Source organism: Bombus bifarius, unplaced genomic scaffold (genome assembly GCF_011952205.1).
Source record: "Bombus bifarius isolate JDL3187 unplaced genomic scaffold, Bbif_JDL3187 scf7180000007966, whole genome shotgun sequence".
Lineage (NCBI taxonomy): Eukaryota > Metazoa > Arthropoda > Insecta > Hymenoptera > Apidae > Bombus > Bombus bifarius.
In genome coordinates this window covers 4428150-4455792 of record NW_022884352.1, presented here as the reverse complement: position 1 = coordinate 4455792, position 27643 = coordinate 4428150, and the positions used below count along the sequence as shown (strand labels likewise).

Below are 27643 nucleotides of genomic sequence, written 5' to 3'. Positions count from 1 at the left end.
TTCTGATAATTTGACAGAACAAAGATAGAGTGCACTATGAGAAGATAGCTATAACTGTTTATATTTGAAGATAGAATTATTATGGATATTTTCGTAATTTTTTCATATACATGATACCGCTGTTTATTTGAAGAACAGTTGGTTCCACGATACGCTTATAATAAATTGTCGATTGCAAAAAGGAAGTAACATCTCTAACGATACTTGTGAAGTATGACTCACACTACTATGTCAGTTTTTTACAGTTCTACAACTATGTTTTTATAAATACTTCCGTGTTTGTATAAACTGAAACAATTTACTATATATAATCATGAACGTACAGGAATTGCGTGATGGGGTATGTCTTTCTCTATTCCTTTAAATAAATGCATTTTGCTAAACAGTTCTCGAATAGATAAATTGCAAAGTTGGAGGTTATACTCATGTGTCAAACATCCGATTTGTTTCTAAATCTTTGCAATATAATAATTTTGTTAGCATTTTATTTCTCCACATTATCACGTAACTCGAACTTTAGGAACTTTAAGTTAGTATAAATTTATCGCATCATTGCATATTATAAAATTTTTGTATAGTAATTACTTTCTGGTTATTTCTTATTAAGCTTTTTAGTTTCACCTATTTGTATTATTTTTTAGAATGTAAGGGTACTGATATTATATTCTACAAATATGATTAAAGTTATAAAAGATATATGATTTAAATATGTTTTGGAATAAAATATTGGTATCTTTGCAGTCTCCTTTGTTACAAGCTATATTTTTTGGAGATGTAGACGAAGTTCGAGCATTGTTATCAAGAAAGGAAGATCCAAATTGGCAGGATAGGGAACAAAGATCTCTTTTGCATGCAGCTGCATATAGGGGAGATCCAGCGATTGTAGAAGCACTTTTGTTAAATGGAGCTGTAGTAAATGCTAAAGATAAGAAATGGTTAACTCCTTTGTATAGAGCTTGTTGCTCAGGGAATCCCAATGTAGTAGAAGTTTTATTAAGCCACAAGGCAGATGTTAATATCAGGGATCGTAGTTGGCAAACTCCTTTACATGTAGCAGCAGCAAATAATGCAGTTCAATGTGTTGAGCTGATAGTGCCACATTTAATGAACATTAACGTAGCAGACAGGTTTGTATTTTTAATATTCCCTGATTAATTTATTTGAGTAGAAATTAATCATGTACGCTATAAACATTTACAGAGGTGGTAGAACAAGTTTGCATCATGCAGCTTATAATGGACATTTGGAAATGACAGAATATTTGGCTCAAATTGGTTGTGTAATAAATGCTTCTGATAGGCAAGATCGCAGGGCCTTACATTTTGCAGCATACATGGGTCATGATGGAATAGTGAGGGCACTTATAGCAAAAGGAGCAGATGTAGATGTTAAAGTAATATAAATTTTTTAACATTTTTCATTCTTGTTATTTATGTTATAAAATGTTATTTATATCTACTTGTATATTGTGAAGGATCGAGATTTGTATACTCCGTTACATGCAGCTGCAGCATCTGGCAATGTAGAATGCATGCACACATTAATTAAGTCTGGGGCAGATATTGAAGCAAAAAATGTGTATGGAAATACTCCTTTACATATTGCATGTTTAAATGGTCATGCTGATGCAGTTACAGAATTAATTGCCAATGCAGCAAACGTTGGTGAGATGATCTTAAAATTTGTTGAAAAAATTTTGTTTGCAATTTTTATTGATGATTCTTGATGATAGATGATGATTCTTTTAATAGAAGCTGTAAATTATCGGGGACAAACGCCGTTACACGTTGCTGCTGCTAGCACTCATGGTGTTCACTGTTTAGAAGTACTTTTGAAAGCTGGTTTGAGAATAAATGTTCAATCAGAAGATGGGCGTACACCTCTACATATGACTGCAATCCATGGTAGATTTACTCGATCAAAAAGCTTACTTGATGTTGGAGCATTGCCAGACACTAAAGATAAAAATGGAAATACCGCTTTACACGTCGCCGCTTGGTATATTACAATAACAACTTTATTTTATTCAATGATCTTTTTTCAATATCTATCTGAATCCCAACTCATGTAGGTTTGGCCATGAATGTTTAACAACAACTTTATTGGAGTATGGTGCATCCCCAGCAGCACGCAATGCTGAACAGCGTACCGCATTGCATCTTAGTTGCTTGGCAGGTCATATCGAGGTAACGTGTTTATATATGTATATATTTACATTTATATATATATATATATATACTAACATTTCTGTTAAATTAATTTTTTAATGACATTTACAGGTCTGTAGAAAACTATTACAAGTTGATAGCCGACGTATAGATTCAAGAGATATTCGTGGTAGAACACCACTGCATTTAGCAGCATTCAAGGGATCTGTTGACTGTTTAGATTTATTGTTATCCAATGGAGCTAATTTTCGATTAACTGATAATTATAGCAGGTTAGCACTTCATCATGCTGCTAGTCAAGGTCATTATCTTTGTGTTTTTACTTTGGTTGGATTTGGAAGTGATTCTAATGCACAAGACGTAGACGGTGCAACTCCTTTGCATTTAGCTGCAGCATCAAATCCCAGAGATTCTGGTGCTCAGTAAGTATTAGATTATTTATGTGTAGTTTACTCTGTACAAGAATTTCTCTAAAAATTTAATTTATATTATCTCTACTTAGATGCGTACAGTATTTATTAAAGCACAGAGCAGATCCGCGTTTGTGCGATAAACGAGGCTTTACTGCTATTCATTACGCTGTAGCTGGAGGAAATCAGCCAGCTTTAGTAGCTTTATTAGAAGCTTGTCCACAAGGGAATCTAATAGCGTCATCTAATTCTACAGGAAAGTCAGAACCTCCATTACCTGCATTAACACCCTTACATCTTGCTGTAAGTCTAAAGAAATTAATAGTTCAGTAACTGAAGATATAATTATTTACATTTATAGGCATACCATGGACATATTGAAATTTTAAGCTTACTACTACCATTATTTCCCAATACTAACATTAAAGAAGATACTGGTAAAACACCACTGGATCTAGCTGCCTATAAAGGACACCAAACATGCGTTCAACTTTTATGCGTGTTTTATGGAGCTTGCGTATGGGTCCAAGATTCTATTACAAGGCGTACTCCAGTACATTGCGCAGCAGCAGCAGGTCATGTTAATTGTCTAGAACTTCTATTGGAGAATGCAGGAGATTCAAATGTAGTTAATTGTTACGATATTAAGCAGCGAACTCCTTTAACACTAGCAGTGGCAAATAGCAATCCAGAATGCGCCCAGTTACTTTTAAAATACAAAGCTGATTGTAATTTACTAGACATAAACAAGCATACACCATTATTTCGAGCAGTGGTTAAGGAACGTGATCATCAGTTAGTGGAGCTATTATTATCACATGGTGCACAAGTAGCGATACAAGATACAAATGGTAAAACGCCATTACATTTAGCCGCCGCATGTGGAAGGTTGGTTCCTTTTATCTAATTAAAAGATTTGTCAGTATTTTTATATACTCAAAATTTATTTTTTTGTAGAGTAAAAGCATTGGCTTCTCTTGTCAAAGCTAATCCTGCTGCTGCCACTTTAAAAGATGATCAAGGATGTACAGTCCTTCATTGGGCCTGTTACAATGGAAACTCGAATTGTGTGGAATATCTGTTAGAACAAAATGTAATTGACTCATTAGAGGGTAGGTATTTTCTCGATGTTAGGTAAACGAGTATTCTTGGTTTTGAATCTAAATTATTTTGTTTTATAAACAGGCAGTCCATTTTCGGCTGTTCATTGTGCAGTTTATCAGGGATCAGCACATTGTTTAGAATTATTAATAAATAAATTTGGGGGAAAGACTGTCGCTGCTCCGAGAGATGTTCCAGGTGGTCGGTTGCCTTTGCATATTGCAGCTAGTTCAGGATCTGTAGAATGTGCAAAACTGATTTTAAGTTCTGTTGGACCTGAATTAGCTGGGCTCGAAACTCCAGATTATTCAGGTCGAACGCCACTACTTTGTGCTGCAATTACGGGTCAATGTGCTGCTATTGGTATATTTTATTTAATTATGTAAATATTTGGTACTTATTTGGTGTTACTTCTTCATGTTCATAATTATTTCTATTGATAGAATTATTGCTTGAATGGAAAGCTGATGTGCGTGCTGTTGATTGTAACAAAAACACAGCTCTTCACTTAGCTTGTCAAAGACGACATTCTGTTGCTGCTTCACTCTTACTAAATTTGATCAATTCACTTAATGCTAATGGTGAAAATACATCACAGCAACAACAAAGCATTATTAACATGGCCAATAAGCAGCGAAGAACACCATTACATCTAGCAGCAAGAAACGGCCTCGTAACGGTAAGGAAATGACTCATTGTATTTAAGTAATTGTTTTAGAATTGTAAGAACACTCATAGGAATTTATTTTCCATAGGTAACACGACGTTTATTGCAATCGGGTGCAAGTGTCGTTGCTGTCGATGCAGAAGGACTCACACCTGCATTAGCTTGTGCTCCGAATCCGGCTGTAGCACGATGTTTAGCCACCATTCTTGCTGCACATGGTGCGTATATTAATCTTCCTAATTCTCAATTTTTAGTCCAGGATTTGTCATAAGTTATTAGTCAATCATTACCATAGGTCAAAATTGGGAAGCTACACAACATTCACCGTCAATTCAACAAACATCAGAAGTATATTTAAATGGCAGAAGTGGTGATTCACAACACAGTTCAGATTCGGAGTTTTACTGACAGCAGGCATCACGCTTAGATCATCAAGCGTTTCAAAATTTAAACGTCGATTCAATGCACGGAAATATTGATGCAGCAAGATTAATTTGGACAAGCTGTTGGTTGTTTTCAATTTTGACATAATGCTTCTATATGTAAGAGAGCCAATTTATCAGGTATGGGAAATCAGTCCTTAACAATCGTTCATCTGCAATTGTCAACCTCTTAACAAGTAATAATGACAATACCCCCATTTTTACTATTAACATTTCGATAGAATTGCGAACTGCCAAGAGGAGTATGATAATATGTATTTAAACAATGGGTAAGAGAGCAATAATATTAGGCTTAAAAGTTTATATTATTCAGTAAGTATAACTAGATATCTTACATTAATCCTAGGACGCCTAAGGTGTTAAAAGATATAAAATCAGTCCAAAAGCGGGTCATTTTCTGTCTATATAAAAAAGGAGCGATGAATCCTGTTTTTCTTGTTTTATTCATTAAAAGACACACTTATTTACACTTTGAGCAAATGATCGAATTTAGCTATTTTCAATAATACCTTTTGTTCTTTGCAACTATCTTGTTGCAACACATGACATTTTTATAATATTTTTTATAATATTTCGATTCTATGGTCTTTATATAAACTACGAATAAACCAGTTCAGATAACATGACATAATAATAAACACATGAGCTGTCACTGACATCGAAACACATGTAACTACCTCTTAAGATTTATATGTAATTTATAATAGTGTTACATACAGCTTGAGAGTAAATTTTGTCACTGGTCAATTAGTTATATCACAAATACACTCAAGAGAAATTAGGTTACTGGCCTCTTAGAAAAAATTTGTTGTAGGAAAAGTTAAAGTTTTGTTAAAGAGTGTTAAAGAAAAGTTAAAGAGTCTTGTGGACATTTTCTGACCCTCCCATAGGTGTCTTAGGGTTAAGGGAATATACATACCTTTATTTTTGCTTCAATGTCATAATTGCATGCACATATATGCTCCTGACACTGTGGTCAATGCGTAAATGTGTCTGGTACAAAAAATGGTTTGTAGATGAAACATAGATATTCATATAGTGAATTGCTGACGTAATTGATACCTCATTAAAAAAAAAGACACGATAATGCTTGCATTATCGATTTTATTGTAATGTAAGGATGCTCCATAGACTCGTAAATTTAATTCCTAAAATAAATTCCTGTGACCCGCCAGCTTACTGCTGTTACTTGCATATTTTTAATAATCAGCGATATTTATAATATAATAAAGCTTTCTCTATTTTGCAATGTAATCAATTTTTCATCAATTAGGAAAAGTACAAATTGTATGAATAAAAAATGTCGTAGTTTTTTAAATATGATCATGCTATCATGTTTGAAATTTAGTTAGCATAAAGGAAAAAGAAGTCTATATATTTTCGTTTACTTTACATTGAGTCAACACTGTACAATGATTTAATTAATGTTGTCCATTGGAATCGTAATAGTCATTTTAATAGAGGATGTAGCAAGGCAGTTTTTATTATTTTACTTATTGAGACGAGTCTTAAGTGGACCATATAAAGGACATTAACCAATGAATGCATAGTCGATTAATTAACTGTATGAACATTTACAGTTTATAAATTTATTATCTATAGAGAAGTAGATAAATTACTAGTGACATGCTCTCTATATCTTATGGAGGAAAGAATATTAGGTTATTGATATAAGATAAATATTGCACAGAATCTTTGCATTTATTATTTTTAATAAGTTTATCTAAGGTCTTCCATTTGTAGTACCTTTATTTAAACTGTGAAGCGATATATAAGTACATCGAGCGGATTCCGTTTCTCGAATTTTTCAGTTTGGAATTTTAAGATTAGGTACGTTATACAAGCGTTTGATGTTTTTTTGTAGAAATATGTATATGTTTATAAAGAGAAATCAGCTCAACTAATAATTCAATTGCGTTCAATTGCATTTTATCGTATAAAGCGCGAGCGTTTTTAATTAACAAAAAGAACTAGTACGAAAGTAATAAACAGTACCGTATTATAAATGTCCTGTTGTAAATACAAAAAACGGACTTACATTGCCTGACAAAATTTTTAATATAATAGTACAGATTAACAAAAAGAGAAGAAAAGTTTAGATATTTTCTTAGATATTTGTAGTAAAAGCCTAAACTGCCTAAACACATTGACACACGGAAATATGAAAGTAGAGCTTGTAAAAGATGACATAAGTAGTTACGGTGAAGCATCATTAACGATCCAAATGATTGATCGAGACCATGATTGAACTATCAATTAACAAAAATCGAATGATTTCTTTTATGTGTACATCGATATATAGGGTGTCTCAGTATTCATGACACTGGTAACGTATTAAAATTTATATTGTAAAATGTATATAATTTGCAGTTCATAATACTGAAACTTTATTAGAGATAAAAATGTAAAAATTTAATTAATTTAATTTAAAAAGATGTAGCAATTTTATTCTACATTTTCAGTTAATTTTTACATACATCAGTACCTTGCTGATTGTATCATGATTATTAAGACACCCTGTATGTATGCACTGTTAATTTTGTACTTAAGAATTCCCGTAATATTTGCATTTATCACTATCAATATTGTAACAAAAAATAGAGGCGCAACAGATAATGCTGTGTCCATTTCGACCGATCAAAGAGTTTTCAAATCATATCGTGCACGGAATATGTATGTATTTTTATTGTATATATATATATCGATTGCGATGATTGTTTAAACAGGTGAATGTCCAAGTGTGCGTGATACCACAGACGAGTACTTGTACCAATGCGGTGGTACGAAAATGTGGAAAACTTAGGGTGAAATAGTCAATCCAGTTTGTACGTCGTCTTTTGCGAGTCACGCAAAGATCAAATAATACGTTATTTTTCTCTTGAAAAATGTGAAAAATCATGTGCGTTGTACATATTGACAAATATTTTTTAATACATTAATCGGTATGTATATTATGAATTCTGGGAATTTCATACCGTAATATTATATTAAAATTGTGCTACAATTAAACGACTGTCTCTGATATCGTGCATTCTGTATTACGCGATCATTTGTAATCAATAAACGACATTATGTTTTATTTTTATACAATTTTCTTTTCATTTTGTAGATCCACGTCTTTTCTGTTCTCTCTGCAATATAAAAGTTCAATATTTCAAACATCTTCAGCTTTATAAAAATCCATCTTATATATTATTGTTTCTTTCTTTTAATGCTTATAACCGTTTATTCTGTCACGTTCATCTAATCCAAAAGATCACTTTTTGCCTCAATTCTTTGCAACAAACAACTAATCAATTAAACAATAAATGAGAATTGCTTGAGAGATACATTTTTTATCATACGGATTTATTTCAGGAAATGTAATTCAGTAATTAATGAATAATTTCATAGATTAAAGCACAGTTGTCCTTATCTTAATAATTTAATAGGATAAAACAAAGAATTTCTATTTACTTTTTCATTTTATTCTTATTTTTTATAAAGATGTACATCTTCCTGGTACCAAAAAAATACATTAATATTAATATAGTAATTACCACAAGAAACTACCTTTTATTTACTTTTATAATAGAAAACAAGTGCCCTTTTATCATCATTAAATATTGCTAAATATTCTTAACAAAATTATTTACATGGCCGTTTTATTAATGTCATACAATATACTATTATAAGGCACAATTCTGCGTATGTATAGATATTATGATCTAATTGTATGCGTGTTTAAGCAAATTAAGGGAATAAGAAGTCATGAGTCAATTTTTTATTATATTAGGTAAAATTGTTAGGTAAAATTCCATATTTTTCCATATATTTTGCAAAAGCAGGTAATAACTCTTTTACAGTAACTACCATGTATTCAAACAAGGCTGCTATTATTTTATTCAATAGTTTTTGCATTTGTTCATCATTAATGGAAGATGTATCTAAATACCTAAAATTTTCTTTTATATAATTCCATACAAAATGAACTGCTTTATGTAAATACTCTGAATTAAATGAAGATTTTGTTATCAGAGCAAGAGATATTTCAAATATTATAAGAAGAAAACATGAGGCATTCTTCATGTATCTTATATCATTTAAAATTTCAATAAATTGATTAATATCATATTTTATACCGTTCCCATTATTTAAAAATGCATCCTTTAATAAAGACAATAGCAAATCTTTTAACTGAGGCAATTTATCTTGAGCATTGCTATTCTCTTTGTTAAATGAATATTCATTTTCTTTCTTGTCATGTGCAAATAATATGTCTACAAATTTCATTGGATCTAGTAAATGTATACCACAAATTATCAGTTCGTTATTTTGCAAAGATATGGTAGGCATTTGAGTGGGAATAGCACCCAAATTATTTTCAAGTTGTAACTGTTGCTTGTTATTGATGTAACGTATAACTTCAGCATTTTCAAATATTTTATCTGTATTATTTGCAGCAGCAGTACGCTTCGCACGATTAAATTTTCTACGAAGATTTTTGGAACGTAAAGTGCTTCTATAGTTATCTAAAATGTTACCTTGTGTAGATTCAATTAACTCTGCTGCAAACTGGGTATTTAGAATTGCATTACCAAAGAACAAAATATGAGCTGTCAGAGATACTACATCTGAAAAATGAACTGTGCCATCTTCCTGATATCTATTATAGATACAGTATGCTTGATATCCTACACCAAAACCATTGATACCTAAATTACTTAATACTAATGTATTGTATGCAAGTCTAGTTGCAGTGCCTATATTACTACCATTCTGAACAAGCTTAGTAATAGCAAAAGATCCACCTAAGGCTGCTATACCAATTGTACTGCCAGTTATACCTAACCATGAAGAAAATGCATCTTTATCCTTTAGTGGATTTATAGTTTCTTCATGAGATCTTCTGTTTACTAATCTTTTTACTGATCTACTCACTGTCCATGCACCGGTTACGCCAGAACACGCTGTTGCACCTGCAATTGTAACAACATTATTATAATTTTAGTTATTTTGTTATTATGCAACAATTACTCCCAGAAGAATATATTGTATTGTTATATATATAAATTGAAAAATACTTATGCATATGAATATAAAATACAACTTTATGTAACCTACCTAGCACAACTGGACCAATTGGTGTAAACAAAGATGCAACTCCTAAAACAACTCCAGCTGCACTTATTACACTAGAAGCTGTATCTGCTACATTAAGAAAAGTATTTATAGGTTTACATGCAGGTGATTCTACAATTTCTAACCATACTGTTGAATATTTTTCAGTAATTTCATAAGTCGTATCCGGTTGATAAAATCCATCCTTTGGAAGAACCATGGTACATGGTGGTAAAGTATTGTTGTCCTTGTAATCTGTCCAACTTTTATATATCCTACCATTCATATCAATATACCAAATTTGTTGTTTTTTACATTGTGAGTATTTTATCTTAAATATTGGTGTTAAATGTATGTTTATTTCGTTTTCCTCTTTTAAAGTAGGTACATTGACTGAATTATTTTTAGGATGGAATATTACGTTGAAAATTACTCCATAATAAACTCCTTTTGTGTTTGATTTTTCTTCCGTCCCTGTTTTTATGTTTTCTTCTCCAAATTGAAGTATTTTGTCATATATAATATCTATAGTTTTTTTGGCTTTCTCTGAGTAATAAAATGTTTCAACTAAATCATAGTTATTAGTTACTTTATCCTTATTATATAATACAACATCAGCCGTTTCATCTTCTGATGCAGGACCATAAATTGCAAACCCAATATTTTGTCTCAAATACTTATATTCATCTTCCTCATACAGTGTCCATTCTGCCAAAAGTTCATAATATTCTTGTTGCTGTACCTTAGCAATTCCCAACATTTCATCCTACAGAGAATTGAAAAAATGGAATAAATAATTCTTGTGCGCAAACAAAGATATTTAAGAAACTTATATTTTTTAATGAAAATGACTGCGAGCATTATGTATATGTATATAATTGATATTTACCCAAACTGGATCCATACTAGACATTGTATTCATTATAGGTGTAAAATTTTTTACAGGTACAAAATTACACAGATCTTACCTGCAACATATATTTTTAAATTACAATAAATTTTTAACTTTTCACATATTATTTTTTGATTTTGGGACAAACGAATTGGACAAAGCATTAAAATCATTAACAAAATATTACAATAAAATGAATGAATATTCACTTATCAATCAATTATTTAATAACACAAATATTTTTGTATTTCATCGATCTTTTTACAATATTAGCTAAAATTAAACTTGAATGTTTCATTTTATAGCAACAAAGTAGATAAAATTCATTTACACATCAAAACTTTTGGTAATGTGTAATTCAATAGAATATGTAAATATACTTTAAAACACAATAAACTTACAATCGATGTATTAAGAAATAGGTGCCACGTCTTATATATTCTTGCATCGGTGCTTCCCCGTGTACAGAGCATGGGAATCCCAATCCTAAAATCCCCACAATAAAATTCTACCATATATTCAAATATACATATCTAGGTCAGCCAAATGAAAATTCACAAAATCCGTTGTACAACTCAGCTAGCCAACCTAAAAATTAAAATTTTGTTTGGACATTATGCATTATGTATATATTCTTTAGATGCTAATTATTTTTCTTGTTACGTAATTAACATCCTTTATATAATATAAATATTATATATCAGCAAAAATATTATAAAATCTATTTATGTGTTTACTCTTCTCTCAGATTTAACTAAACTGATTAATCCATTCTTACCAGTGTAACGAAACAGTTGGACAATCTGGTATTATATAATACAAAATATTAAAAAATATTGCACATTTTCTGAATATGTGACTTACGTTGCAAATAACTAGAGAATATAAACTAAGAATATTTAACATCAGTGTTATCAACAGGAAATTTAATAATAAAGCTATTATATCAACATTGGATTATAGAAATAATGGATTATTTTACTAAATTTAATGCTCTTTACACAATTATAGTTCTATTAATGTTTCAATCAATATTTAACAAATTTAAAAATCTTGCATTTTATACAATATCGTAAAAATTTAATGCTTAGTAACTATACATATATTATCTGTACATAAAAGAATTACTAATCAGATATTGAGAAATGTACCCTATAAGGACTTATTAATCTAAAAAAAAGGAACAAGTTATAAGTTACATAGTAAAAATAACTTATCATTTATTACATCGTTCTTTATAATTCTGATAATGATTTTAATGTTTTACATCGTTCTTTATAATTGTAAATGTTGACAACAGTCGCAACATTATTAAATACCCATTTATTATATAATAACTATTCGACTGTTACATAGTAAAAATAAAACAGTCGAGTAGTTATTATATAATAAATGGGTATTTAATAATGTTGCGACTGTTGTCAACATTTACAATTATAAAGAACGATGTAATCTTATTGTTGTAACTCAAATAAAAAGAAACACTATCCTTAATTTATTATAATATGCATTGAAAGTGCACATGTAAATAGTATATTTCTTCTCATTGCAATAAGAGTAAGATTTAGAAATACAACATTTTTACATGTATAATTTTTTATAATACATGTATAAGATGTAACATGATTATAGTAAGATATAACTAAGATTTTTTGTAAAATACATTACTTCTATGCAAAATGACGGAAGTCCAAGCGCCTCTTGCGGGAATAAAGTAAAAATGAAATGATGGAAACATCAGAAATAGTTCTTTAGTCTGCTCTATATTACTTTTGACTTCTTTTACTTTTATCATATCGCAACAGAAGAAAAAGTGCAATAACTTTATTATATAGTAGTGAAATTCATATTTACAACTATATAAAAGCTTGTAAACATAAGGAAACTCTGGAATCTTGAATTTCCGTGGTGGAGTCTGGTGTTTGTACTTGATCTCAGAATATTGTGCATGCGCGCCAACTAGCGACGAGAATCGACATTAGTTTTTCTGGCGAATCGATATTCTGCTCAAATATTGACTTCGCGATTGTGCGTGGTGTCACAAGCGAGTCGTGTAGTAGACGGCGATGCTCTTTTAAAAAGCGAGTTTCTTGCGAGTGATAAGTCAAGTGCTGTCGGCCGAAGAATAAATAATCGGAGTATCCTGGAGGCAGGAGATAAGGAGAATGCTGTTGGTGGCTAGCACTGTGTTTTTCGGGTTGACCCTCGGTCTCTCCCACGCGAGCATCTCAGCCCTCGAGTCGACACCGAGCTCCTTCAACAATCATGGAGGTGATTTCATTTCTCTTTTCTCGTGCCCTACATTCATCTTATTTCTTCAATTATCGTTTCTTGCTTAAAAAAATTGCTTATAACGAATTGTTTTTATTGCTATCATCGAGTCACGCATCGGTTTACGGTGTGTCGCTGATTGGAGTGGTAAGCTCGCAGGTGCAATTGTTCTTTCGAGAGCACCTGCAGTCACCGAAACTGTTATGGCGAATTCATTGACTAGCCCCGATCGGTGTTGCGATACGTCTATGAAACTGTATACGATCAGTCGTGATGCTAAAAGAATAACACTTCAGCCAGATATACGGATTATATGTTACGATTCCACATATGACAGCATTAGTCACGCTTTGCGATAACAAAATAGATATGAATCAGATTGGACCCAGTCGCATCGGAAACTAGGACTTGATTAAAGTTAGACGGATGAAGTAACGTTTTACGGCGCTGTCAGGCATAGGTTTCTATATAAATCTGCTATTATCTTCTTTCTAACGCATAATGATATTTTGACAGGACAAGGTCGATTATCGAATATTTATTTAGATCTAAAAAGGATAAGAAATTAATTTTGGTGTTTATAGTTAAATTTTAATTGGAATCTTAACAGTACTTGGAATTACATCTAGATATATCTCTCCATGTAAACTTAGACAAAATTCTCGATGCTGTATAAATTACGATTTGCATTGCTCGAAAGTGGTTGCTGCAATGTTTTGCGTTTTTCAACATATCATTCGATACATTTTACACGATGTAATTTCAATAACATACGATGTATTTCTTTCTTACAGAATCTCATAAAATACTACAAATTATATTTTATACGTCTTAATGGTTGTCTCTTCGTTTCACTACAAACGAAACTAATCCATTTTATGACGATAAGAAACTTTACGATGTTATTAAATAATTTTCGTGACGTAAAGTGCGACTTTAAAATGTACATATTGTAATAAAATGATTCTGGTAATATATTTTCTCGTCGATATTTCGTAAAATATCTTGCGTAACAACTCCAAGTATTTAATGAACTGTGTGCGACAGTGTTCTATAAAGCGACAGTGTTCAGTACACACGACCGGTCCTTTCGTTTTCATGCTCGTCTTTTTATTTGTGCTAATTGTTCGACGTGTCTTGATTTGCAAATATGACTGTCTACATTGCAAGATAATTAAAAACAATCCCATCTATCTCGCGTTTATGAAGATTATTGCTTAATTTCGAGCACAATAAAGTCTCGTTCCCCGTGGAATTGAATCAAAACGTTTTTTGAAGCGCGCACGGCGATAAATCGACACAGACGTTCGATTCATCTCTTTTGAGCTTTGTAATATTATGTATGTTCAATTGATAACGATGATTTTGATATCGATTATCAGTCAATTTGCTTCAGAGAAGCTGTATGATAGGTATGATAGTAAAACGTATAGTATAAGTATTTAACCGTAATATATAACGTATAATTATACATAGAGTGTTTGAAGAACGGGAATTTAAAGTTTTAAGGGCTTACAGAATTTACTGAGAAGAATAAATGTAAGTTGTTAATTATGATACATAATGTATAACTATATATAGGCTGCTAAAAGAATAAGAATCCAAAATTTCCTGGCTTTTCAAAATTTACCAAATGGAATAAAAAAGTGTTTAATCAACGTGGAATATCAAATCAATTTTTTTCACAGTACAGTGTAATTTGTACTGTTGGGTGTAAGAGGGCCTCAGTGGCAAAAGTTCTTGAGAGAAGTGTCTCTAAATGCTAGCAAGTTATGTAATTATTTTGTATATCTAGTAATGTTTCTTTGAAACAGTCTCTTTATGATTTTATTTGAGAAAAATGTAATCTTCCAAATAAAAAGGACAATCAAGTATATTTATCCAGATTTTAGACACCAATTATGTGTCTTACTTACTAACTCCTTAGAGAGACTTAAATGAAACTTTGTTTCCCTTTTTATATAAAGCTTTTGATGTTTTCTCCATTCATTTCAATACAATGCAATACCTACATTCACGTATGTGAATCATAAATCGGTGTATACATACAATTTCAGTCATTTCTGTTTTGTTCCATATTGTCACGTTCGATATATGTATGTGTATATCTTTTTTCTATTGATCGTTGTAATTTAATCACATTATTTATTATGGGCGAGGAAATTAAGCTGGCACAGATCGAGCATCATTCTAAGTAAATGTAAAATTACATACATTATATAATACATAATTATATTAGCTGTTGAAATTGTTACGAGTACTACTATCGATTTTGAAGTATTTAACAATCATTTAATATTTAAATAATTTAATCTGGCATCTTTGTTGACTAAACATTTCTTATTTCTCTTGATCAGTATTATAAGACCTTTTCTTTAGATTTAGGTGCAATAGTAATTTGGTAAATATTGATACGTATAAATCGAGTAATTTGAACTTCAGAGGTACGATTTAAAACAAAGATAGGAGAATCGTTTGATTGGGAATGCATTTAACTGCGCTCTTAAAATATACCCATCGGATCGATTGGAGATGGTCACATATTCGGGAAACACAGAACGACCCTAATTTTAGCGATAAAACGTTATATGCTGTGAAACGGTACCTATACCAAACCTATATAAATATGATTCACATTGTGAATTATTTATTAATGTTCAAATTTAAAAAACATTCTCCTTACATATCGCATATATATTTCAGATGTGATACAGCTGGATCAAGAATTTCAGGAAAAGCGAAAAACTATTTGGAAGCTTACAAAGAAATTATTTACTAGACATATAAAAAAATATAAGCAAGTCAGTCTAAATATACGCGTTGTTCTCCCTCGTTTCGGTTTTACGTCAAAAGTTCATTTCCTTCAAAGTTGGTATAGGAGGGCGTGATTGGATCGAAAATCCGTTGAAGATCTTAGCGAGCTTAACTATATTAAATTTGGCCATCGTGAAAGCTTCTTGAATAATATTACCGTAGATTAAATAAGATTTATGCATTTCTTTTTCGATCTTTATCGGAATAACCGATAGACATTATGCTAGTCGAGCAAGTACACTGGAGTATGCTAGAATTAATATAATTGGTTGTGAAACCTGATTTGTTGTAGCACGTCTTCGTTACAGCATGCAATGAAATACGTGCATGTACTTAAGGGAAATCCGTTCCAGGTTAATGGTTTAGACAAGTTTGCCATACAATATAAATAATATGAAAGTAATAAAAAGTGTATCGTTAATTTATTTCAATCTTATCCGCTGTACACGTTGAATCACGAACAATTTTATAAAAAAAAAAACAGCAATCTCGAGATTTAAATCACTATGGAAAGAATTTATATGTTTTTTGCTTATATGAATGTTGTAGTGGATATCTGTATAGATGCGATAAACCTCGTACGAGGTATCAAATTATTAATGAAAAAAGTCATCTAGTAATAAAAAGCCTAAGCATTTTAACACTTATTAAAGAGATAAATTACGATCGTTGTGGTATCGTTCCAATGTACTCTACCTTACTATACTTCTCTGTTAGTTGGTTAAACGAATATGTTAAATTCAGCAGTTTGGTCAATGAAAATTAAATAGGTCTAGGATGAATATCAATTAAAATATTGTTTCTGTGGAACATATCGTATAAATTTTATCTAGATCCGTGGACTATGTATTTGCATCTGAAAGAGTAATTCTGGTCTCAGCGGCAAGGTGCGAAGTGTCAAACTTTCTAGAAAGCAGCAGTGAACGTAGTTTCGTTCAATTTAAGACTTTACCAGGCACTCACGTGAAATGTTAGCGATTTCGATGTAACTTTGCAAGTAGATGGAGAACCAAAAGATATTAGACTCATGTTTACGAAATATTTCACCAACAAACTTTACTTTGACTTTCTGTTAGTTCCGTACAAAGCGATAGCTTAATGGTATACTGACTACAATTTTCCACACTTTCGGGACTTCATCGTAATTTTCCCAACATACTCCTCTGTCTTCCTACAATTAAATTGATTTTAACGCTATTGAGAAAAGCTACGTAATAGTATCGCGCACGTTTAAGCTACTAAATATTTATTCGTTCAATATTTCAGCGATTCGGTATCCACGGTTAACGATTGTCATTGGGTTCCTAATATTTTTCAGTTCACCGTCTACTTAAAAATACATTTTTTGGAAATTTCACGACCTATTAGCTTTAGCTATGCGCGGTAAAAGTTTGAAGATAAAACTTTTTTAGAGTGGTGCTCCGACATTTCGTTGGCACTGCACTTAACTTTATCAAGGGTCCGATGCCACCTTGATACAAGGTGCTTTTACTAAATACCAGAAATTGCTTTGTACAATTATCACCCTCTCTAAGGTATTCATGCTTACCTTTCCATTGACTAACCACCAATCGCACGTTTATGGACAACAAACTAACTATAATAACACATTGAATTACATTTCAATAGTGTACAATAGTGTACAATAGTGTACAAGCATCGCAAACGAAACGTTACATTAATTGAATGTTGGCTCCTAATAGATTACTGTTACTGAAATATTTTAGTGGGTCGATATTACTCTGCGATAATTGTAATAAAAAAAATGCAATTTTTTCTTTTACCACCAAAGGTAATTCACCAAAGGTAAAAACACTTAATGAAATTGAACTTGAACGATCTAGAATTATTTTTATTATCTTTATTCTGTTCATGTAAACTTAGTTAAAATTATTGGAATTTGGCACCGACTACGTTGAAATATTATCTCAAATTCGGTTACCCTCGAATATTTGAATAGCGAGAAAGAACTTGAAATATAAGAAAATTTCTACCTAAGAAATAGCGATTTAAACGATTCGTTAATCGATTGATTATAATTTGATAAATCTCAATGTTCTATTGGTATCCTTCGCTACATCATTGAATCTAAACGAGTCTACGAGATTCCTGAAAAATTGTGCACGCAAACTCTTAAATTTCATTTCCAGAGAAACGCAGTTTTCTATAAACAAATTTCGTCGCGCGTTTTTAATTTAATTCTATCTAACAATTGTTATTGAATAATCCTCGCTGTATGTAATCTACTTTTACATTGAATTACGAGAACAACTCTGAATGGAATTGTAACAACCACGAGAGATACCTTTGGCGGTGAATGCGTTAACCACTGCTTTTAGCCTGAAATAGTAATTCTCATCTGTTGTTCGCGGATCGGTGTTAACGTGAAACACTGATGCGTCGCAGTGGAACACCGATATGGGGCGGAATAACGGTCAGCAATTGTTGTTCTACGGTGGAAACGGTATCGAACTTATCGGTTGTCAATGGTATTCTCGACGCGATTCATTCCATCATTCTTTCATTCAATTTCATTGAAATAGATGCTCTTGTTCGTGCAATCGATAATACTAACGTAGGAAACTGAGTTTCTTTGTTTATCCTTTTGTGTTAATACGATGAGCTGCTTAAAGGGGAATAAGATGAAAAGTAATATTCGAAGAGGAAAATTACGGAGCACATTTTTGTCGAGTAAGAAAGTTGTTGTTTTGTCATTGTTAGTTGTTGGAAAGAGATTAATAAAAGTGTTTTTTTTCTGCGGTTCTTCACTTTTAATACTATTGGTAGACTACTTCATAAAGATATTTTAACTAATTTTTATAAGCTATAGGAAATAACTTACAACCTACGGGATCTTTGTAATACGATGTAGAATAATCTAGATAACATTACAAACAATTATACTCGTCAAAGAAATACAAGAAAGAATATCAAATGAATTTTTCGTTTCGTTTAAAAGTATCATCCTTTGGTTGAAACAATTATGCATGGAATTTTTGCAGTATTTGACTTTTAGTAATTCACGAGCCCGACTTTTACCATGCAAATGGATATCGCGATTCCATCAAAGCACGAAATCGAAAAATCGCCAAAGCTCGTTCGGTTTTTCGGGCGATCGCGGTGAAACTATCTCTAAAAATAAAGAATTCAGGTTACATGTAGTTTAAATTCTCTGTGTAAAAGGCATTTACATATTCCGATCATCTCCAGCACTCTGACAGAACAAAAAGAAATGAAGGCCACAAGTGACAAACACGATAAGATGTATTTCCCATCTCTCGTAGAAGAAGAATTTTTTAATTCCATACGTTGTCGATTAACTCTACATTAAAATTATCATTACATTTGACATTGGAATTGAATATATGTTTCGTCACTTTCCCAAATATTTAAAAGATATCAATGCCAAGTTAAATTACCATAACAGCTAAGTCAACATTGTTCATTTTTTACAAAACAGTGGATTTATCGCTTATTTCCGAAGGACTTTCGATCTATAGATTATATTAAAATATATATGAACATATATTTCTTTTTCTTATCGACCATCAAGTGACGTAAAAGTAAGAAAATCGATAAAAATAGATCTATCGCGTGTTTATTATCATTTGATCTCGCGTGAAGTAGTATTTAAACTACCATATTTAACAATCAACAACCACTATGAAATAGGAGTATTTCAGATCAGAGGTTTATGAAAGAAAACGTAAACAAACATTAGTTGCCATTAATTAGTACACGAGGAATAATGGCCCAGTTGTTGTAAGCTCGGTAAATTATTAATCTCTGCCTGTTGGTTCTAATAAGGTAGGAATAACGAAGGTTCAAGTTTTCATGGTGCATGCACAATGATTTAAAATAATCGGCAAAGTTCTTTTTTAAACCAACGCGAAATTTTAATTAATGCATCTTGCATTGTTCGAGTTTCGAGAGATTCCTCGTTCTCTACCCTACGAAGCTTCCGGTCTATTTCTGTAAACCCTTATTTCTCTTTTGGACAAGCTCGTCGACAAAACAATTCCCAGGGATTAAATTGCGAAATTAAGCCACGACTCGTGATATTTTTAATTTGAAAAAAGAAGGGAAGCCACGCTTGAATAACTAACATTTAATATTTTATCACGGCTTAATAATCCTGTATTATGAACATTAACGTGTAATTCTTTCTAAGATTAATTTGACATAACTGTTACAGAGCAGAGAAATGAGAAAATTATTTTTGAACAAAAATTTCCAACATGTGCAGCTTATAGTACTTTGAATAAGATTTATGACCAAATTATATGTTACTTACATAATATCTATCGTTTGATGTAGAGGAAGATGTTCTAATTCTTCTAGAAGCTTTTAAACAACAGTTCTTATTCGAAACGACGATTCTATATTTTGAGATTTTATTAGCACCGCAACGAGACGCTGTTGTCACGATTATATTGGTAAAGTTTGAAACGAATTTAAAAGCGTGCATAGAAATTACAAGATATTTACTGCGAAAATATATTCACTAAGAAATTAGTATACAGCACGAATCACCTTCTAAAACACGTAACAAGTGTTAAAGATGGCCCCATCGAATATTCAAATCTATCAACATGGTGGAAAACTTGCTGTCTAATTACTTTCCTATTATGTTTCTATTACGTTCTTATATCTGCCTTTGGACTCGTTTTAAACTTTACTGATACAATGACGATAGTCAGGTCTGATCACGGTACTAGTGAAATTTCAATACGTTTGGTACAACATCTTATATTTGGTGTAATGTGTTCATTACAAGTTTTTATAAGTATACTTAAGATACTTCGAGCAACTGTATATCGAGCTATGCTATTATTGTTTAGTTGCATCTGTGTTTGAACTACATATTTGTCTCTGCCCCCAGCTCCACGATTGGATTTGGACAGTCCAGAAAGTGGATACCATGGCCTGGTGAAGGAAAACGAAACTTTGGTCGAGGTCACGCCACAAATACGAGCTATAGGTGCCAAAGTCTGCTCCTTCCGTATAGCGAACAAGCACCATGGCGATGCACCCTTCGAGATTGTTTTGAAAGAGAAAGGAATGGCAGAGCTGAGGGCACTGAGAGTTCTAAACTGCGAGAAACGGCGTAACTACAAGTTCGATATCGAAGCTGTTGGCTGCAACGGATCGCTATCGGAAAAGTACGAACTGCATTGAATAAACTTGACATTTCGCAATCAGTGTAATTCGTTTTATCTTTTGTTCAAACTGATACGATGCGATACGTTCTATATATCTTTTATGTAGGTAGAGCAATGATACATATATATATAACGAATAGTTTAGTTTGATTAAATCCTTAAATGTAACGCGAAGCGACTTTTACGAATCGATTTTTTATTAATTTCCAAATTGCTACACGATAATCAGTTATTTTGTAACTTCCAATATTGACGTTTCATTTCATATCACGATACGATCCGCTTTAATGATTTAATGTTTTTGGAAATGAACTTGCATAGAACTCCATTAGCTTTCGTCTAGTTTTGTACAGAGATAAATTTAATATGTACTAAATACGTTTGCCCTACCTTCCAGTATTTCTGAACTGGAACTGCTTCCTGTTGTTCTATTTTCTCATCTATCTCCACGGCGAGCTTCCGTTATATGTACGAGTCTTCGAAGCTACTGTTCTTATAAAGAAATTCGACCGCTCTTTATAATAGACTATACATACTAATACATTTATACTTTATAATTATCTAATCTTTGGATTTGATTACATCGATTTTGTTCGTAGATGTCGAACTCGAATTTTAAATTCTCTGTATATTTTATTATGTTTACTGATTATTTTGCGTTCTAATTACTATCGACTATACAAATGCGTGGAGGTTGTTACTAAAGTATAGAGTATAATGACGTTTGAAGTTTGCCTATACCTTAATTAACACTTTGACGGCCGCACATTTCGGCGCAGATCTTATTGCCAACCGCCGGTACTTCTCGCTCAGTTTAATAGAATAATTATACGAATTATCGTATAATTATGATACACTTTTGGAGAAAATCGCATCGAATCCATCATCATTACTGACTCTTTATCATATCATCTTAATTTATTTTGTACGCTTATGCATTATACGAGTTTATTTATTTATTTTCTGATCGTTGCATACAGTTGTAAAAAGCGGGATTATAATCATTTCCTGACTATTCACTTTCACTGGATCATTAGACTCACAAATTGCCGGCCTTTTCAGTGCATTTGTAAATCGTTTCGTTTCAATAGAAACAGTATCAAATATAGGAATTATTTGTCTCACGCGTAAGTGCCGATTAAATTAAAAAAAAAGAAGTTACGTAGACGTGACGGGGGCAGACAACAGATGGTAAAGTGAAATGACGTTTACGTAATAGCAGCGATCAAAGTGTTAAGAATAGAGATACCAGGGGTCCTAATTTAGGACGTTTAATAAAAAAACTTTTATTTCTTGAACATGAGAACATAAAAACATATTCAACTTCATAACGCAGTAACAGATCGCATTGAGATAAAGTAGTTTATAGAAAGATAAACCTTGTTACACTATTTATTTATTTTTTACTTTGATGAAGATAAAGTTATAAATTGTAGGATTCATTCTTTTTAATTATAGTTAGTATATAGTTAGTAATATTATGTATTATTATATTAAACATCATACAGCTATATGGTTAATATGTAATATTTAATCATATAACTACGTAACTAATCACATATGACAAGAAATATCTAAAAAAACAACGTTGTTATTTTAGTGCTACGGTACATATTACCGTGGTGGACGTGAACGAATATGCACCACAATTTTTACAACCGGCCTATGTCAGTACCGTGGACGAAGGTCGCCTATACGAAGAAGTTGTCCGCGTGGAAGCATCCGACAGAGATTGCACCCCGAAATTCGGTGACGTATGCAAGTATGAAATTTTGACAGCTGACCAACCATTCATCATCGACAATGAAGGAGCGATACGCAATACCGAACCATTGGATTACGAGCGATCCCATAACTACATTTTGAGCGTGGTAGCGTATGACTGTGGTATGAAACAATCTGCACCTGCTATGGTTACCGTTAAAGTCAATCGTGTATGCGCCCCCGGTTGGAGAGGAATTCCAGAAAGGGTTGACTATGCCGCTGGCGTAGGTTCTCAACCGTTGCTTCCTTCCGCTAGGCTGGATCTTTGCGACGCTCCCTGTATATTGCGCAATGTTCGAGCCACCTTAACTCTTGCTACGGACCATATAGGGAAAGGTTGTGACCGTGACACATACGGTGTACGCAGCCAACGTAAATTATGCGGCGCATCTCGCGATAGCGTAGATTTATTGCCAACTCCTGGGCCTACGACTTCCTGGACCGCATCTTTGTCTCGAGACGAAGGCAGGGAAGCGGATGAAATCTTTGAATTTGACGGCGTTGATTCTGCTGCCATTGTACCTAACGATGTGCTGGAGCATAGCCTGGCACAAAAATTCACGGTCGGAGTTTGGGTGAAACACCGACCTCGACCCAGACAAGACCCTCATGTTAAAGAACACATCTTGTGCGCTGCCGATGATCACAGTAAGTTTACGTTAACTGTTCTTAAAATATACATCGGATGAAATAGGCTTGTATCATTAAACGATCCATTGTTTGATTTGCAGAGATGAATAGACATCATTACGCCCTGTTTATTAGAAACTGCAGACTGATTTTGCTACTTAGACGTGATTTCTCAGAGGGTGATCCTAATATCTTCCGGCCTGCCGAGTGGCGTTGGAAACTTACTCAAGTGTGCGATGATAAGTGGCACCATTACGCCGTTCAAGTTGATTTCCCTCACGTGACCTTATTCGTTGATGGAGAGGAATGGCATACAGACGAGAAGAATCCGGAAGTGATCGACGACTGGCCGTTGCATCCTGCGAAAGGCGTTAACACAACTCTCGTTGTTGGTGCATGCTGGCAGGGTTCCGATAATAAAACAAAACATCATTTCCGTGGCTATCTGGCTGGATTGTCCGTGCTAGTTGGACGAAACGAGAAACCAGACGTGTTGTCTTGCTTGCGTCGTTGCCAGGAAGGTATTCATGTGCCATCGATGGATCTGCTTCAACCTGGAACCCAATTGCTCACCAATTGCGATCTAACAGAGGTACGAATCGACGGAGATAATCGCACTAACGTTGAGACGCTTCTCCGTCGTATTGGTTATTCCAACTCCAGACGATTTCCTACCCCGGGTCGCCGTAATTTCCGTTTAGAAACAACGATCGTTTGCGAAGGTAGTGAAGACAATCCGCTCCCGGTACCAACTGTTCAATCGTACGTCACTGTTCTACCACCACCTCGTCCAGGTATAACTGTCAACGGGACCGGCTACGTGGCTAGGGAATACGCAGATTTTCGTCTAGGTGTACGCGTGTTCCCAGACACTCGTGTCACTGCCGGTTCCGCTGCCAGATTGGATGCATGCGCGGTCAGTGTTTATCCAAGTCTTAATCCCGACCACGAGAGCTTAGGTTTACCTGGCGATGCTCTGCGTAGATTCCGTTCTATCACTGCGCGTGTAGATCGCGATGGTGTTGTTCTCTCTGGCGCTGACACACCTTATAACTACCAACAATTGATACGTCTCATCATGTATACGAATCGCAAGCCAGCTTACTATCTTGATCGTGTATTCAAACTGACTTGCTCCGAGCTCAGCGGTCGATTCGCTAGCAACGAATACGTGCAAACTCTCGCTGTCATTCATCCGAAAGAGAAAACTACCGCTCTTCCCCATTCTACTCCTGATGATCCACCAATCGCCAGAATTCTGGAACCAGCACCTGGACACGTGCAATTGTCTCCTCATCACGCAGATTTGCCAGAAGAATATGCAACAGCCGCGCTTCGCGAAGGTAACAGAAGCATCGGGGGTGCAAGTGGTAATCACGCAGTTACCATTGTCGCTGTTGCTTGTATCTGTTTCTTACTCTTAATGGCGGTGGTGGGAGCAGCGAGAGTCAGGGGAGCCGCGAAGAGACGACCATCGGCTGGAGATGAATTGGCTGCCGAAACTGAAATGGCCTGGGACGATTCTGCATTGGCTATTACCGTGAATCCAATGGAGAGGCTCACAGAACACGATTCTCATCACCAGAGCCAGAGAGACGACGATGTCGATGACTCCGGAAGTTCAGACTCCGAAGATGGATCGTACAGAGATGACGATTTAGATAGTTCCGATTGCGAGAATGATTGTGAGCTGAGCAATGGCCGACATCGCCGACATAATTCACCTCATGATTTGGAATGGGATCATCGTGATGTTTAAACTACTATTTCTCTGCATTCACCATCCCCTTTCTTCATATGGTGATTAAGTGGAGTACTAACTCATATTGTTTGTCATTAATCCCTTCCAAAAAATCATTATTATTTCTTTTCTTATGACGCTTCGTAATGCATATAGAACGAACGTGATTCTATAACGAGGTCTGGTAAATTATAAACTATTCTAATATTTATCACTTGGAACTTTTCGAACTTGAATGCGTCTTTTAAAAGAACATATTAATATTTTCGATAATTAATCTCATATTCCTATGTATAAATACGAAAGCGTCGTATTATATCCGTCCCCATAGATGAAGACATATTGGTATCGTACAATGTTAATGCACACCAACTAGTTAGTACTCTCCTTAAAAGCCAGCAAAATTTGTAAGAGAGTGCGGGACGCTTTATCGAATAGTTAAACTCTTTCTGTCTACAACACGGTTGATGTTGATGGATGAAAGATACACGTAAAAGATACTTAAGTTTACTGGGAAATTCTCGGTAAATATTGGAAGTAATTAATTTATATTTGACTCTCATTACTGCTAATAATTATTATTATTATTAATATTATTATTATTACTGCTATTTTTATTATTACCATCATTATTTTTATTATCAGTAGTGGTAGGACGAGGGAACTTTTTTATACTCTTAATTATCTTCTCCTCCTTTTATTCTATTTTTATTCTATTCCACTATTACTTGTTATAAATATTTACTAACGCTAATTACTATATTATATATTGCTATTATATTCAATTATCATTTCCTTTGATACACAGGACAGCCCGATGACGTAATCTGACTGTTATCTAATTGAACATATTACTCTTCCTTATTTCTAACTTAACCCTTAACGCTCCGACTTTTAATTGCGAATATCGACCGGCAACTCCAACTTATTCTCATCATACTTCGACTTGCAAGTTTTTAAGTGTCAGATTTTAAATGCTACAATGACGTGTAAATAATAATATTAAAGTCATTCAAAACGTCCTTTATTCACCTTAGAGGTAACATAATTTTGATTACAATATTTATATTAATTATAATTGAGTAATGTGTGGAATTTTTTAAAACATTCGCATTACTTCCTTTTGGTGAACAAACAAGACGCTTTTTCTTTTTCCCTTTTGGCAACTGATTTATTATATGGAGTTTCTCATCTAAACGTTGTTCCTTATCTGTTCCGGAAGGCCTGCCATACACATTGTTATTCCGAAAGTTACTTATGAGCTGACTTACTGATAATTTGACAAACTTATAATGTGACAAAGCGCTTTCTCCTTTCCTTTCCTGAGGAATCTTGTCAGGTATATAAGCATTTATTACGCTTGTTTCTAGTCCCCAAAAGAACAATTTCCGCCACCATTTCAACGATTTTCTCAGAAAACAATATGTTGATGCATATTGATCGGCTTTATCTACATCATCTATATTACTCGTATAATCTGCAGTCACATTTGCTTTTGAAACTTCTTCAATAGTAGAATTTCGTGAAAATCTAGTTATAACTCTTGACCCAGAGGTGTGATACGTGCTCAACATAGTGACAATTCGCTTGTCTTTCCAAGCAAGGAGTAACTAATTTGAATGGCGCATTGCAATTGTATTCGAATTGATAAATTTCGGATTAGAAATTCCTTGTGGTATGTGTTTGCGATTTTTTTGTATTGTACCTGTTATGTGGCACTTAATTTGTAATAATTCCTCTGCCAGGACTAAACTTGTATAGTATCTATCTGTGTAAACGTGATATCCTGCATAGCTAGGAACGGAATGTAACAATTTGTTACACAGATGTAAAACTATTCGTGATGATATTGGTAGATCTGGTTTTATAAGATCTTGCGATACGAGCTTGCCATAGTCTGGTAAAATGCCATAAACGTATACGGATTTTTCGTCGGCCAGGACAAATATCTGTATTCCTCATTTAGTGGGTTTCTGTGGATTGTAGGATATAAAACTAACCCTCCCCTTAACCTTCGCAACAGCTTCGTCTATAGAAACTTTTTTTCCGGGTACAAAATAGTCTCGGAATTTCTCGTCAAAGTATTCGATGAAATTGTTTACTTTTTCAACTCTCGTTCTGACGCCTTGAGCTTTTGAAGCGTTCTCGTTCGAGTGTAACATCGAAAAAATTTTGCAAGAAACGCTTCCGGCTGAAGATCCGCTTATAGCCGCAAAAATCAAAATTGTCATCGTCGCTATCTATATTTTCCTCACAAAGATAATTTATTTTTCTTCTCGACATAATTAATCATCGGTGGTGCCTGAAAGGCACGCTTGGAGCGTTAAGCGTTAAACTTTTTAACTCGATATTTGATCTCATAAGTATATATATATATATATATCTATATATTTTTTCCATAACAATCGAGTCTTTCATATTCGACTAAACTAAGTATTTAAAAATCGTGGATGCCCAGTTTATTATTAGCATGCTATCAA

The 27643-nt window shown here is 33.4% G+C and overlaps 3 protein-coding genes across 8 annotated transcripts; 2 read left to right on the top strand and 1 right to left on the bottom strand.

Moving 5' to 3' along the window:
* The first annotated feature begins 61 nt into the window (after positions 1-61).
* Positions 62-5616, top strand: LOC117206534 (serine/threonine-protein phosphatase 6 regulatory ankyrin repeat subunit A-like). Of its 3 annotated transcripts, XR_004487412.1 has the most exons (15): positions 63-340; positions 742-1127; positions 1201-1393; positions 1475-1664; positions 1752-1998; positions 2072-2186; positions 2280-2590; positions 2671-2881; positions 2940-3466; positions 3536-3694; positions 3768-4042; positions 4123-4358; positions 4435-4564; positions 4642-4909; positions 5011-5616. XR_004487412.1 is itself a non-coding variant. In XM_033446000.1 (14 exons), exons 1-14 carry the CDS (start codon positions 314-316, stop codon positions 4752-4754), a joined length of 3120 nt encoding a protein of 1039 aa, XP_033301891.1. In that variant the 5' UTR covers positions 62-313; the 3' UTR covers positions 4755-5616. The 3 variants fall into 3 exon arrangements, 2 of the variants coding, with proteins under 2 accessions (XP_033301891.1, XP_033301877.1); XM_033446000.1 differs by having other exon boundaries at positions 62-340; positions 3536-3690; positions 3764-4042; positions 4642-5616; XM_033445986.1 differs by having other exon boundaries at positions 4642-5616.
* Positions 5617-8420: 2804 nt separating this feature from the next.
* On the bottom strand, positions 8421-12734 carry LOC117206558. Of its 4 annotated transcripts, none has more exons than XM_033446034.1 (5): positions 12636-12734; positions 11183-11369; positions 10779-10857; positions 9893-10655; positions 8421-9747 (listed from the first exon to the last, which is right to left on the bottom strand). In XM_033446034.1, the coding sequence occupies exons 3-5, from the start codon at positions 10809-10811 to the stop codon at positions 8561-8563; spliced, it is 1983 nt and encodes a 660-aa protein (XP_033301925.1). In that variant the 5' UTR covers positions 10812-10857; positions 11183-11369; positions 12636-12734; the 3' UTR covers positions 8421-8560. The 4 variants fall into 4 exon arrangements, with proteins under 4 accessions (XP_033301925.1, XP_033301916.1, XP_033301942.1 ...); XM_033446025.1 differs by lacking the exon at positions 12636-12734 and adding an exon at positions 12450-12578; XM_033446051.1 differs by lacking the exons at positions 11183-11369; positions 12636-12734 and adding an exon at positions 11113-11161.
* A 184-nt stretch (positions 12735-12918) lies between these two features.
* On the top strand, positions 12919-26166 carry LOC117206550 (calsyntenin-1). The gene is made up of 4 exons (XM_033446012.1): positions 12919-13052; positions 20749-21028; positions 22629-23440; positions 23524-26166. Exons 1-4 carry the CDS (start codon positions 12947-12949, stop codon positions 25179-25181), a joined length of 2856 nt encoding a protein of 951 aa, XP_033301903.1. The 5' UTR covers positions 12919-12946; the 3' UTR covers positions 25182-26166.
* The last annotated feature ends 1477 nt before the right edge of the window (positions 26167-27643 follow it).